Raw genomic sequence first — 15,248 nt, 5'->3', positions numbered from 1 at the left:
CCTTATCTTTTCCTCCCCCTCCCCCAACTAACTTCTCTATTAATATCAAGGGCACCACCATCTTCCCCACTCTGCCTCACAACTTAGAGGTAATGCCTGATGACCCCTTCTCTCAGCCCCTTATCCAATCAGTTGCCAAGTCCTATTATTTTTTTACTGCCTTAATATCTCTTACATGCCCCAAATCCTCTTCTTTCATACTGCTGCCACCTTAGTGCAGCGTTCTTTTGGTCTCCCTACTCCAGTCTATCCTCTTCTCAGCTGCCAAATTGAAAATTAGAATCTGACCATGTTGTCCTCACCTCCAACCTCCTTCAGTAAACCTCAATAACTCCTGTTATCTCCAGGAGCAAATATAAAATTCTCTTTTGGACATATAAACCCCTTCATAGCCTGGCTCTTATCTTTCCAGTCTCTCTGAAGAATTTGGAATTGGTTGTGTGACATGGAAGATACTGGAACAGGTCCATCCAGTCCTGTTTTTGCCTCCATCAAAAAAGGTGCTGTGCTCTATGAGCAAAGCAGAGTTGAAGTAGCCCAAAAGAAACGTGAAATGCACAAATTTAACATCTCCATCCCCAGTGTTCCTAGGGATTATTTGCACCTGACCTGTGGTAGAGCTTCTGAACTCATCTTGGTCTGATGACCTGCAGTCGGACACACCATACCTTGACTCCAACAGAGAGATGTCATTGTGATCCTCTTTGAGAATGCAGGGCCATCATTGTACAACCTTCTACCTTGTGATCCAGTGACCACCCACCAATTTGCTGTTCCTCACCCAAGACAATTCATCTCTTGACTGTGGAGCCCTCTCTTCCTTCCTCATCTCCATCTCCCACTTCTCTTCCCCATATCACCTTGCCAATATTTTCTTAATGATTGTTATTGTAGTATTTTAGTAAATAGCAATGTTCTTCATTTGTTTCCTGATGTTTTACATTTTAAAGTTTTAAATTTTCCCCTGATTCAGTTCTTATCTATTCATAATCTTCTCTAATTCCTAGCCATATCTGTCACTTAATATCTCCTTTCATATTAGACCTTGAAGGTCAAGCATTTTTTCTGCCATATATGACAGTTCATGTAGAGAGGGTGAATATTAACCTAGTCCAGTGAATTTGCATAGCTGTTTTCTTCATTTTCATTTTTTAAAAACAATGCACTTTTTTGAGAAACATACTAAAACCTTTCTTACATCTTTAGTATTCATCAATTGGATAGTATTCTTGGGAATATGCTAGTTGGGGTGGAGTATTTTGAAATCTTCTGATAAATTAAAAAAAGGTCTTAATAAAATTATAGATGGCAAGAAGGTCCTACCTTTGAAGAGCTTACCTTCTAATAGGAAAAGAAAACATATGTGATGTCCAGGGAGGGAAATTGAGAAGAATTCCTTTTTAGAAATGATGGTGTAGATCTGATTGTTATCCACAGAGTAAGAAGATAAAAAAATGTTGTTCAGGGATGGTGGGGTGGAGGTGATGGAGGATTATAAATAGGATAGGACTCTGGCTGGGGGGGGTCTGGGGCCTGCCAGTAAGGAACCCCAAATAGGAGTCAGAAAGCCTAGCAGAGGGGGCAGAGGGGGTTGAGCAGCCTGTCAGGAAAATGGTCAGAAATCCTGATAGAACATTATCCTGGAGAAGCATGAGTTGAATGAGAATAATAATCAAAACATGATCATGGTTTAAGTTTTTACATACATTATTGTTATTGAGCTTTGCAGCAACCCTGTGACTTCAGAACTATAGATATTTCTTGCTTATTCTGATGAGAAAAGTAACTCCAAGAGGTTATGATTCCCCATGGTCACATAGCAAGTATGAGTTGGGGTGGAATTTGAACCAGTCTTCTAAAGTCCAACACTCTATCCAGTACTCCATGGTGCCTCTTGAAGGTAGATAAAGATAGCATTTAATCCAACCTTTTCATTTATACACAGGGCTCAGACTAGCCAAGGTAGTTCAATCCAAAGGGTTATGCAACTGGGTAATAATAAATCTAGGCTCAGAACAGAGTTCTTCCTTCTAGTCTAGTGCTCTTTTTCTTATGTATAAGCATTTTGGCAATATCTTACAGCTTATAAAAGTAACTATGTTTATAATTTTGAAACTAGGTATGAAGCTCCGCAGGTTGCCTTACGTTGTGGAATTATGCTGAGAGAATGCATCCGCTATGAGCCACTTGCCAAAATCGTCCTGTTTTCCAGTCAATTCAGAGAATTTTTCAAGTATGTGGAGTTGTCCACGTTTGACATTGCTTCCGATGCCTTTGCTACATTTAAGGTAAATGATTTTGCTTCTACCTGTCATGGTTACCTCTGGCAGTAAGAGCTAAAGCTGGGAACCCAAGTGTCAATTTTTCTAATCTAGAGGACTTCACACATGGTGGGGAGAACCTGTTCCTGATACAGAGATTGTACCTCTGATCTGAGCTGACCATTTTGTAAATGTATCTTTATAGATGATATTTTTCAGACTTTTATCTTATGTGCTGGTCTGAAGCACATTTTTACTGGTCTTCAAAAACCTCTCCTTTCTTCTCATTTTATTGGTCCTGGGATTCCCTCTTCTCAGTGGTTCCAGTTCCCATCATGCTTATAGTAAACACATAATATCCATAGAGCTGTTAGTAGGAATAACCAGGGTTTAACTACTTCAAAACAATCATTCAGTTGTTTTGTTCTCTAAACTATGAACTGGGGTGAACATGGGAATGTAGCCATGGCTTGTTTGTCATTGTTATATAGACTTATGGGCGGGATTCATGGCTCCAGAAAAGAATCATTAATAGTTTAAAAAATTGTGAAGGAGCAGTAGTACATTGAGCTCGATAGAGACAGTGCCGGGGCAAGTAAGAGCTGGAAGGGCACTGGGCTACTCTGTGCCTGCTGAAGGAAAGTAATCCAAAATGGGTAAAGGTGATCCTAAAAAGCTGAGAGGGAAAATGTCTTCATATGCCTTTTTTGTGCAAACCTACAGAGAGGAACACAAAAAGAAGCACCCAGATGCTTCTGTGAACTTCTGAGAATTTTCTAGAAAATGATCAGAAAGGTGGAAGACAATGTCTGCTAAAGAGAAAGGAAAATTTGAGGACATGGCAAAATAAAAACCACCTAAAGGAGAAACAAAAAAGAAGTTTAAGGATCCCAATGCACCTAAGAGGCCTCCTTCAGCACTTTTCTTAGTCTGTTCTAAGTATCGTCCAAAAATCAAAGCATCCTGTCTTTCCATTGGAGATGTGGCAAAAAAAAATTGGGAGAAATGTGGAATAATATTGCTGTAGGTGACAAGCAACCCTATGAAAAGAAGCTGAAGGAAAAATATGAAAAGGATATTGCTGCATACCGAGCTAAAGGAAAACCTGATTGGGTAAAAAGGAGGAGTTGTCATGGCTGAGAAGAGCAAGGAAAAAAAGGAGGAAGAGGATAAAGAAGACAAGGAGGATGAGGAGGAAGAGGAGGAGGAGGAGAATGAAGAAGATGATGATGATGATGATTAATAAGTTGGTTCTAGAGCAGTTTTTTCTTGTCTATAAAGCATTTAACCCCTCCCCCCCATACATAACTCACTCCTTTTAAAGAAAAAAAATGAAATATAAGGCTGTGTAAGATTTGTTTTTAAACTGTAAAGTGTGTTTTTGGGATAGTTTAGTACACAATCAAATGTGTCTTTAGATAGTCCTGTGCTTCAGTGGTATTTTCAATAGCCACTAACTTTGCCTAGTACAGTATGGGAGTTGTAAATTGATATGGAAATTTAAAGCAGGTTCTTGTTGGTGCAGCACAAATTAGTTATATATGGGGATGTAGTTCATTTTCATCTTCAGTTACCTTTGATGCAGCATATGAAGTAATTGTTCTGTTAACTGAATACCACTCTATAATTGCAAAAAGAAAAAAAGTTGTAGCTGTTTGGTGACATTCTGAATACTTGTAAGTAAATACAATTTATTTATTAAAAATTTTGTGAAGGAGCAAAAATGGAGAGAGGAATTTAAAAAAAGAAGCAGAAAAGCTATGAGAGGACAAGGCCAAGTGGATTGAGAGGAGGCAAAGATGTGTAATGACTAGAGAGGAAAAGGGTGGAGGATCAAAGGTTTAGTTAGAAGGAGAGAGAGTGGGGTGGCTAGGTGCAGTGGATAGAGCACTGGCCCTGGAGTCAGGAGTACCTGAGTTCAAATCCGACCTCAGAAATTTAATAATTACCTAGCTTTTGTGGCCTCAGACATTTAATAATTAACTAACTTTGTGGCCTTGGGCAAGCCACTTAACCCCATTGCCTTGCCAAAAAAAAAAAAAAAAAAAGCCCAGAAGGAGAGAGGGTGAGGAAGCATGGGGGAGAAGAAAGATGCAGGAATAACAGGAATACTAATCATGCATTATCTCATTGGATTCTCACAATGATTCTCTGTGAGGAGGCAATACAAGTGTCATTATACAAGTGAAGAACATAAAGGTCAGAAAGGTTAAGTCAATTATTCAAGGTCACTTTCTAGTAAGAGCCAGAGCCAGGAAGAGAGGGGAGCAGGCAGATTTGGGGTAGGGGAAAATAAGGGAAGTGGGGAGCTTGTTAGGGTTAAGAGAGAATTAGAGATTAAGAGAAGAAGGACTGATCTGGTACGAAGAAGAAAAAAGAAAGGGAAGAAAGGGTGGAAGGAGGAAGAGAAGCAAACAAAAGGAAGCAGTAAGGAGAAGAGGAGACAAGAGATATTATGAAGAAAAGACAAGAAATAGGCACATATGCATACACATAGGGAGAAAAATACACACACAGATAGATACCTAGATATGCAGCATCCTAATTTCAAAAAGAACAAAAATAGTTGGTGTAGCTACAGACCAATCTTAGAGAAATTAATGCTATAGACCTTAATTGCATAAAATTTTGACTCTGGTATATGATTCCATTTCTTTATTGCAAAAGTCCTGTTGCCAAAGGAGTTAGGGAAGTAATCTCCTCAATAGAGATGCTCTAATCATATGGTACATTGCTGTAATGGAAATGGTTATTTTCCACCCCCCTCAAAAAGCTAATTATAAGAAAGATTCATAAGGAATTAGAACCATAGAACTAGAAACAGAAAAGTAAATGATTGATGAAAGTATATTTAATAATTGAGAGTTAAGTTTCATGTAAATTTTTAAAATATTTCATGTATTCAAATATTCTTTTTTATTTTTTGCTATCCTGTTTTTTTAGCCAGGTTGAATTTTAATTGCTGTTCAGCTTTATTACTTTATTTGTAACAAAAGCAGCTTAGGGGCTACTAGGTGGCACAGTGGATAGGGCACTGGTCCTGGAGTCAGGAGTACCTGAGTTCAAATCCAGTCTCAGACACTAAATAATTACCTAGCTGTGTGGCCTTGGGCAAGCCACTTAACCCCATTTGCCTTGCAACAACAAAAAAAAAACAACCCTAAAATAAAATAAAAAAAACAAAAGCAGCTTACTTGATTTGACTGGCATTCTAGTCTTGGTGTTTCCAGTTGCTTTCTATAGTAATGGATTTTGGATCATAGGATCTTGAACTCAAAGAGACATTTTTTTTTTAGGTTTTTGCAAGGCAAATGGGGTTAAGTGGCTTGCCCAAGGCCACACAGCTAGGTATCAAAGAGATATCTTAGAGATCATTTAGGCCAACCTCCTGAGGTTTTGCAGGTGAGGAAATTTGGTCTAGAGATATGAAACACATTTCATATATCTTGTAAATGAAAAGAGCCTGGATTAAAATCCAGAGCTCCTTCTACTACTCCATGCTGCTTAACTAGTCTCACATATGTTGACCTAAAGAGATTCCCAGGAGGCTGTCAACCTGAGAAAAGTTCTGTTGCTATATTTTACTGATGCACATTTGGCTTTAATTTAATTTGGAGTATCAATTATGGTATACCAGATTGATATACCTTTAAATAATCTCTTAGTCTTATAATTTACCCTCCACTGAAAGTTGGGAAAAGTAAACCAGAGCTAGGTGTTTCAAGAGGCTGACAGCACAAAGAAGAGAAACCAAATGAAATTTCTGAATGTCAGAATGGGAGTTATTACTACACAGTTATCAAGACAGAAAAACACATGATCAGCTTTTTTTTTCTTTTGGCTTTTTTTTCAAGGCAATGGGGTGAAGTGACTTGCCCAAGGTCACACAACTAGGTAATTATTAAGTGTCTGATGCTGGATTTGAACTCAAGTCCTCCTGATTCCAGGGCCAGTGCTCTATCTACTGTGCCACCCAGCTGCCCCAATGACCAACTTAATTAAATTGATCATTAAAATCTAGATTTTTTTTCCCCTCAAATCAATACTTGGACATGTTAAATATTTATCATTTTGGTATAAAATCATAAACTACAAGATCATGTATATATATATATATATATGTATATGTATATCTAAAATATTAGAATTTGAAAATGATGATAGTTGAAGTCTCTCCTTGTCAGTCAGTCTGTCTTCAGTGTACTAAGCACTGTCACTGAGCTAAGCTTTGAGGATACAAAGAAGGGTAAGAAGGCACTGCCCTGCCCTCAGGGATCTCGTTCTAACTGTACAGACAACACTTAAATAACTGCGCGTGTGCAAAACAAAGGCATGAGCAGCAGGAGGAATCAAAAAAGGCCTGCTGCAAAAAAGTGGAAGGAAGCACAGAAAGCTAAAAGGCTCAAGTGAGGCAGAGTAGCTCTCCCAGGATGGTCCAGAATTGGGAGAGCTTCATATTCTGTGGGAGGCACAGGAGGCAAGCTGGTGTACCTGGGTAGGAGAGTGTGGCAGGAAATAAAGGGTAGGGTGACAGGAGAGAGTAGAAGGGGCAAGACTGTGAATGACTTTGAAAGGCAAAAGACTTTCTATGGGATCGTGGGTATATGGGTTTATCATGCTAGTACTGGGCAATCAGTGGAGATTACTGAAAAAAGAGGTGATCTAGTCAGACTGGAACTTTGGGGAAATCATTTTGGTCACTGAGTGAAAGATGGATTGGAATGAGACAGAGCTGTTGTGGTTGTCCAGGAGGGCGGGTGATGGGGTCTACACTAGAGTGGCAGTTATGTGAATGGAAAGGAGGAGGGTGCATATGGGAGTGATGTTGTGAAGATAGAAACGTGTTTCACAGCAGACTGAAAAAGTGAGGTGAGGGTAAGGAAGGAGTTGAAAATGACACCAAGATTGATTCTTAGTAACTGGGCCGATGGTAGTGCCCTGGACAGTAATGGGGAAATTGGGAAGAGGTAGAGTTGGGAAAGATGATTCTGCAGGAAGACTGAGAAGAGGCCATAAGATCTGGCAAATAAGAAATGATTGGTGACTTTGGAAGAGGGCAGTTTCATTTGAATGATGAGTTTGGAAGCCAGACTGCATAATGTTTATGAGGAGGAGTAGAAGAGACAGCTGGTATAAATGTCTTCCTCAAGGAACTTAGGAAGAGAAAAGATATCATGTGATAGTGATGGATGAGATATTCAAGATCGGAGAAACATAGGCAAGTTTAAAGGCAGTGGAAAATAGCCAATAGTAAGGGAGAGATTGAAGATTAAAGAGTTTGAAGATGAAAGTAAAGGCAATCTGCTAAAGAAAATCAGAGAGGGTGGGATCAAGGGTCTTGTCAAAGGGTTGACGATAAGAAGAAGGCATTCTTCAGTGATAGGAGTGAAGGGAAATAAATGACAAGATATGACTAAAAACCTTTCCATTCCAAGCACTGCTTCAATAGATAATTATTCTTTGACTTGCAGTAACTGTATTTCCAGTCTCCCTTTGGGCCTTTATCTTTTTTAGACTCAAGATTTGGAGTTATTATTATTATAATTGGATGCTGGCTACAAGTTATAAGATAGTGAGCTGCTCATCACCAATTACTTTCTGTCCCTGGAAATCTGGAGTAGCCTCCTCAGTGAACTTCCCAGCACAGACTAAAAGAACATCCCTCAAAACAGAAATTAGTTCAAGCCAAAAGTGAAACCCCTTTGAATACTGGGAGGTCCCCAGGTAAAGCTCTCCCTCCAAAGCATTTCTGAAGACCTCACAGGAAAAAGTCTGGATGTTCAGCACACTTAACATTGCAGTAACAAGTGTCATTTAAATGAAAAAATACATTATCATTTTCAACTTGGAATGAAAGTTCAGAGTAATATAAATATAAATTAAATGATTCATTTTTTTCCTGTTTGCTAATATATTACATTTGTGAATTTTGACACTGGCCTACCTTTTCCCATATCCCCAAGAAAAGTTTTTTAATTAGACATTTATTAAAGATGAAGAATAATTAGAATAAGAAGGCTTTGGAATTTTTCCTGGTTATAAGATTCATGCTTTTTTAATTAAATTGTGCAAGGTGTACAGGACAGGGTATTTAACTAATGAGTTCATTGAGAGGATTAGGGTAGAATAGAATTATTAAAAGATTTTGTTTAAAGTGGGATTCAGTTGAAGTATGAAGTGAGAATAGCAAAAATTCTTTCATTTCATTATATGGTATTATTTCAATAGAACCCTAGCACTACCTGCACAAAACAATTTGTACTGAGAACTTTTCTAAACCACTTAGCCTTCAGTGGTCACAATAATTTTATTTTAAAAATATTCTCATTTCCATACAGCCATATACTTAAGTGATTCTTCTATTTTAAATGTCATTGAGCTTTCCTAAAAATTAAAAAATTAAAATCCAGGGGAACAGCCTGGTAAAAAAGCATGTTTAAGTAGCACGAAAGTTATTTCTGTAGGTTTACCTCTGTTTGACACTTTATATAAAATCATCATTTCTATTATCCATTTCTCTGCTCTTATTACAGCCATCATCAAGTACAGCCTTTCTCACAATCCATCTGCACTCCTCTGCCTATCCCTCTACCTGCTCCTCTGCCAGCCCCTCTGTCTACCCCTCTGCCTGACCCTCTTTCTACCCCTTTGCCTGCCCCTCTGTCTACTCCTTTGTCTACCCCTCCACCTACTCCTCTACCAACCTCTCTACCTGCTCCTCTGCCAGCCCCTCTGTCTACCCCTCTGCCTGACCCTCTGCCTGCTCTGCAGCAGCCCCTTAAGTGGAAAACAAAGAGTATGAGTCTGGGGGTCCTAGGTCTCCACTCTACCTCTGTTTCTGATTAGCCTTATGACCTTGGGCATGTTACTAGCTCTTTGGGAGGTCTTAGTGTCTTCAGCTGAGGCTCCTAGACTTGAAGATCCCTTTCAGCTCTAAATCCCGTGAGATTGCAGATATTCTATTAATAGGTTCCTCTCTCCACACTATTGCTCAAAACTTCTTTCATATCCTTTCTTGTCTTCTTCCTTATTTGTAGATTTCATTGCTCAAATAATTGTAGTGAATCTATTGATTCCTGAGACCAAGTTCCATTTAACTGGACTATTCTTCATCCCTTAAGCATCTCTTACAATTTCCCCTCTCTCTTCTTTTTTTTTTGACATAAATTTTCTGTATTTGAAATATCTTTCAACCCCAAACTAACCTTTTGATTTCCTATCCATCATTTAAGGACCAGTCCAAATACTGCTTTCTCTGAGCTGCTGTCCCAGCATCTCTATAGACATCTCTATATGTCCCTTCTCAGTCCTTACATTCATTTAACTTTTTCACTTGGGTTCACATATATCTCTAATATACTGTAAGTTTCATGAATGCCTCGTCTAAATTTCACAACCCCCTTAGGGCAAGCATAGTGATTTGTGTAATCTAGATAACCTTAGAAATATTTTCTGAACTAAATGGGAATGAGGAAATCATGTATTGTAATAAATTAAGGATAGGGACTAAACTATGGATTTTACTGGTACAGACAACTTTTGAGTGAGGAAATTCCCTGGACCAGCTCATCTTGTTACCTCTCTGCAGTTTGTAGCCTTACAGTGTCGCCTAGAGCATTGAGAGATTAGCTCACTTGTCAGGGTAACCTGAAGTAAGCATCAGATTTGAACTTTAGCCCAGGTCTTCTAGTTTTGAAATCAGCTCTCTATCTAGTCTACTATACTACATTACTTTCTTTAGATAGAAAACAATTATGTGATTTGGAAAAATATGGTTTTTTGCCTAATTTTCATTTGATTTATTTTTAGGTTTGGGATTTTGCCAATGAAATACTTTTTCTTAGAAATATAACATTATTGTAATTTTTAAACTCCTTAAACTAACCTTGACATTTTTTATTAATTACCTATAGACTACATTAAATATTATAAGTTATTAAATGATAGTATAAATAGATAATATAAAAGAGCTTAAAATATCCTATACTTTTTAAAGTTGCTAATTAATAAGATGCTCAGGTCTGAGAAGGATAAAGAATGATTATAGAATATATCAAATACAATAATTTTTCCCCTGTACGTTCTCTTTTTAGGACTTATTGACAAGACACAAGGTGTTGGTGGCAGAATTCCTAGAACAAAATTATGACACTGTAAGTATAGATCAGTATTTAATCTTTAAAATGTATTTAATGTGTATTTTAGTATCGAAAATGTATTTTCTTTTCTTAGGCTCCTGAGAGGCTAACTAGTGACCCATTCCGTAACTTCTACCCCAAATTTTTAAAATCTCATCATCTTAAAGGTAGAATATAGAAGTCACAGCCTCTTTGGGGTGTGGTGGGATGGATGATAGATTTGGAGTTATAGCACCTCAGTTCTAATTCTGGCTGTGCTCTTTTTCATCTATGACTTTGAGACCTAGTTTTCTTATAGTTAAGAGTTGAACTAAATGACTCCTGAGGTCCAGGCCTATGATCCCATGTCCTGTCCCTGCTTTAATGGCTGTGATTATTTTTTCTAATACTTCAGGATGTCCACTGGTAGATTGGTATGAATATTACTTGCACCAATGCAGAAGGCAACCCCTCTGAAATTTGGTAACTTGTTTGTGAAAATTTCTTTTGGCTGAAAAATTAATCCCCTGTGACCAATGTGGTAAGGATCCTCTCTGAACCTGGCTTGATTAATCCTTGATCTATAGGTATATAATCTATTTCTGGACCCAGACTTCAAAGTTTTCCAGCTTGGTAAACCTTGCCAGTGTTTCTGCTTCCCTTGAATCACCTTTCAGAACCCAGGATCACTTCACAGTTCTTATTCACTGAACAAGATTTCAGTGGAGGACAAAACTATCTATCTTGCAAAGAACTTCTTGTCCTCTTTTAAGGTTTCACTGCACCCATAATGGGTGATTTTTGGAGGAGTTCTCTATTTTTTTTTAAAAACTGAGTCTCCCTCTCTCACCCAGGCTACAAGCCCACTGACCACTTAGGGCCTGATCCTCGTGCTGATTGTTGCAGAAGCTTTAATCTGCTTTATCCTTCCTAAGGCAACCGGTTCACCCCTTGTCCCCCAGAGGATGCAAGGCTTGGTGTAGACACCCAACCAGCTTCAGTCCTCCTATAGTTTAGAATACATGAATTTAGCAATTCACTAGCCTCAGCCTCTCAGTACCAGGGCTTACAAGCATGGGCCACTATGTCTAACTAGCCAGTCTCCATCCTTTTTAAAGCCATTCTATTTGACTGACAGTTGTTAAAAGGGTCAATAAAACTACCCTGAATTTCCATCTTTCACATGAACAGTACTTGCTGGAGGTTTTTTGGTTCCTCAGATTATATACCAACCAAAGCTCCAACAATTTAATTCAAGAAACATTTATTAAGTGGTACCTACCTTGTGCCAGATCTATACTAAACTCTGGGGATATAACTAAGAAAAGGACAGTCAATCCTGCCCTTAAGAATCTTATGATTTAATGGCAGAGGGGAACCCAAGGTTGATGGAGTTGAAAATAAGCACAACTAATGGAAAATGGAGTGTTACCTAGAAAGCTGTAAAAGGGGACAAAGGGGGGAGTTCAAAAATCATATAAATCTTATAAAAAGAACTTCAATAGGTAGCATTTGTCTTCTTACATAATGTTAGCAATTTAATCCTATAAACTGATAAAAGTTTTATAAACCTGATTTCTAAACCAGAGGTACCACATGCTTAATGGCTTTTTTAAAAAAACTTATACAATTTTTTTGGTTTTTAAAAAGAATCATTATGGTAATAGAAATATTTTGTAACTATTAGGTATCTTCATTATTTGTTCAAAATAATGTTCTTTGGTAATTATAGTAATTACATATATTCACAGAGAAAAACTTAACTTTGATCATAGTTCAAAGACCACATCACATTCTTCCAAGAATAATTACTTAACATAGCCTAATTCTGTATGTGAGATATTTTTAAATTTTAAATAATATATATTGACATTTTATTTTGTCTTAACAGACATTACTACTCGACAGTCATTTATTTAAAGTACCATATATGCTGTGTGAGATATTACCTAAAAAACACTCAAATTTTCCCACAAGATATTTCAATATAAACAGCAAAGCCAAGCCACAAAGTCAAATTGGTTGTGAATGGTGCATGCTTCTGTCTAATTCTATAGGTGATCATTAGCTAAGAGAAAGGGAAGATGTGTATTTTTTTATTTTGATCATTTGCAACCAACATTACCTGTTGATCTTTGGTTTTAATTTTCTTGCTCTTTCAGAGATCATCTACTGTAATTACTATATATTCTTCTTTCTGAACTTAAAATTTAAGTGCTATAAATTGCAACTTTTTAAATGAGTAAAAGAATCTCTAAAATGTTAAATGAATTGGGTATGCCATAATCTGAGCAGAAGATAAAACTGTTATTTCCAGAGACCTTCAAAAAGAATAAAGGTGTCATGTATCTTGATCCCTATTGTGCTTTATTTATTCTTCAGAATAAATCTAATTGTGATTTTAATTAGTTAAATACAGCATACTCTGAATTTGAAACTAAAATTAATTTATGTTTTGGATTTCTATAATGTAATATTTTTTACCAAAAATGTCATGAGACCTTCCCTTTACAAAACAGTATGGCAGAGATGTATCATATTTAATTGGTCTTCCTGTTAAGTGGGCAGTTTTATCAACCCTATAATAATACTTTTTCTGGCAAATTAAGTACTGTAACAAATTAAGACAGGAGCCAAATCCATAGTGCTGATACTATAATAATCATATTTCATGTTTGGTCCATGTTCTGTGGCTTATAAAGCACTTTGCTCAGAAGAAAGTAAAAGTTTGAGGAAGACGATAGAAAAATGTGTTCCTTGCCAAGTTCCTTAAGTTCTGGCACACTTTGCATTGTCAGAGACAAAACACTTAAAGCATGATTTCCTTAAAATTCTTACTTAATGATTTTATAAAAAGGACAACTTTTTTTTGCAAGGCAATGGGGTTAAGTGACTTGCCCAAGGCCACGCAGCTAGGCAATTATTAAGTGTCTGAGGTCAGATTTGAACTCAGGTACTCCTGACTTCAGGGCTGGTACTCTATCCACTGTGCCACCTAGCCGCCCCAAAAGGGACAACTTCTAAAAGGGACGATAATCTTATAAAAGAGAAATTGTTATATGGGTCATTTGTGCATACACAAGCAATACAAGCACATTGAATTATACTTTAATACACAGATTAAAAGGAAAACACAGTATCTCTTGGTCAGAAATTCTGGCTACTAATTGGCTGGCCCTCCCTCTCTGTCTCTGTCTGTCTCTGCTTCTCTCTGTCTCTCTCTGTCTCTCTCTGTCTCTCTCTCTCTCTCTCTCTCTCTCTCTCTCTCTCCCTGCTTCTCTCACTCTCTGTCTCTGTGTCTATGTCTCTCTCTCTCTCTCTCTATCTCTGTCTCTCTCTCTCTCTCTCTCTCTCTCTGTCTCTCTCTGTCTCTGTTTCTCTCTCCTCCCTCCCCCCATCTGTCTCTCTTCCTCAGTCTCTGTTTCTCTCTCTCCCTCTCCCTCTATCACTCCTCATACATATTTATAAACATACATAACATACATATTATTATAATTGTGTATATGTGTATGTTTATAAATATCCTGGTGATTTTAGGGAAATTATATGAAAAATCTTTCCTTTCTCTCTTTGTCTTTCCACTTCTTATTCTCAGACTAGTCTATTCAGTTGCAGAAAACAAATATTACAGTTGATTATATGTTGCTTTGTGTTGTGGTTTCCTTTAAATAGTTTATCTTTCTATATTAATCTCCCCAAGCCCCACACCACCCCCGGAGAACTATGACCCCATCCCCACAAGAGGAGGGGACTGCTGGCATCTCTGTTGTCCAGGCTGCTTGATGTCATGGGCGTGAGGTGGGGGCTCTCTGGGCCTTAGCGTCTGCCTGACTTTTACCATCAGCAGACATGAATGAGGCACTTATTATGACAGTGCTAGAGACCCGGAGGTGCACCACCCAACCTGCTGAAACAGCGCAAGGACTCTGGGCCTCACCGCCTGCCCAGGGCTGGACTGGCCAGAGTTTAACAACTAATTATCTCTGGGGAAAATGTATGCAGAATACATTTTTTTTTAAGTTTTTGCAAGGCAATGGGGTTAAGTGGCTTGCCCAAGGCCACACAGCTAGGTAATTATTTTTTTTTTAAGGTTGGTTTTTTTTTTTTGCAAGGCAAATGGGGTTAAGTGGCTTGCCCAAGGCCACATGGCTAGGTAATTATTAAGTGTCTGAGACCAGATTTGAACCCAGGTACTCCTGACTCCAGGGCTGGTGCTTTATCCACTGTGCCACCTAGCCGCCCCAGCTAGGTAATTATTAAGTGTCTGAGGCTGGATTTGAACTCAGGTACTCCTGACTTCAAGGCCGATGCTCTATCCACTGCACCACCTAGCCACCCCAGGATACATTTTAAACTTAATTTACATTACTTACATTTTTTCCATCATTTTCTCAGCTAAACAATCCATCAAGCCATGATTTGCAAACATTTTCTGATTCCCAAATGAAATCACTTAGCTCAAGTTGGCTCCAGTCCACCACCACCCATCCCCAGGGCTGCCCTTTAATGCTTCCTTGAGATGTCTCACTTCTGACCTTTATTTTTGTGGTTGTCCTCCCCACTTGCCTTGTAGGAAGTGCCTAATAAGTGCATTTAATTCAGTCATTCACGGACAGAAGCTGCATCTTTAGCTTCTCTTGTGGAGAAAGAGAACAAAAAATGATTGCTAGAATAAGATAACTTTGTCAACATTCTCCTGGTTCCCAGGAAGACCCTCAGGTTTTCCATAAAGCCACAAAACTTAAACTAGAGCAGTAAGAGCTACTTCCACCATGACTGCCTTAGAATTATCAATGCTGCTATGGCTGTAGATTCAGTTTTCACTGTCTTGGCCCTATTGGTACTCCCTAGGAACCCTAGGTAGAAATCA

The 15,248-nt window shown here is 38.1% G+C and overlaps 1 protein-coding gene and 1 pseudogene across 3 annotated transcripts in view; both read left to right on the top strand.

The window, feature by feature from the left end:
• CAB39L (calcium binding protein 39 like) overlaps positions 1-15,248 on the top strand; it is a 90,072-nt gene that overhangs the window by 51,570 nt on the left and 23,254 nt on the right. For all 3 annotated transcript variants that reach the window (XM_074217150.1, XM_074217149.1, XM_074217151.1), the window contains 2 exons: positions 2,120-2,288; positions 10,355-10,414. In XM_074217150.1, coding sequence (XP_074073251.1) covers positions 2,120-2,288; positions 10,355-10,414 — 229 coding nt within the window. The remainder of the gene's footprint in view (positions 1-2,119; positions 2,289-10,354; positions 10,415-15,248) is intronic.
• Positions 2,300-5,557, top strand: LOC141508484 (high mobility group protein B1 pseudogene; annotated as a pseudogene).

This window comes from Macrotis lagotis, chromosome 1 (genome assembly GCF_037893015.1).
Source record: "Macrotis lagotis isolate mMagLag1 chromosome 1, bilby.v1.9.chrom.fasta, whole genome shotgun sequence".
Classification (NCBI taxonomy): Eukaryota; Metazoa; Chordata; class Mammalia; order Peramelemorphia; family Peramelidae; genus Macrotis; species Macrotis lagotis.
Note: the sequence above shows the minus strand (reverse complement) of the source record. Positions and strands in the feature narration are given on the sequence as shown.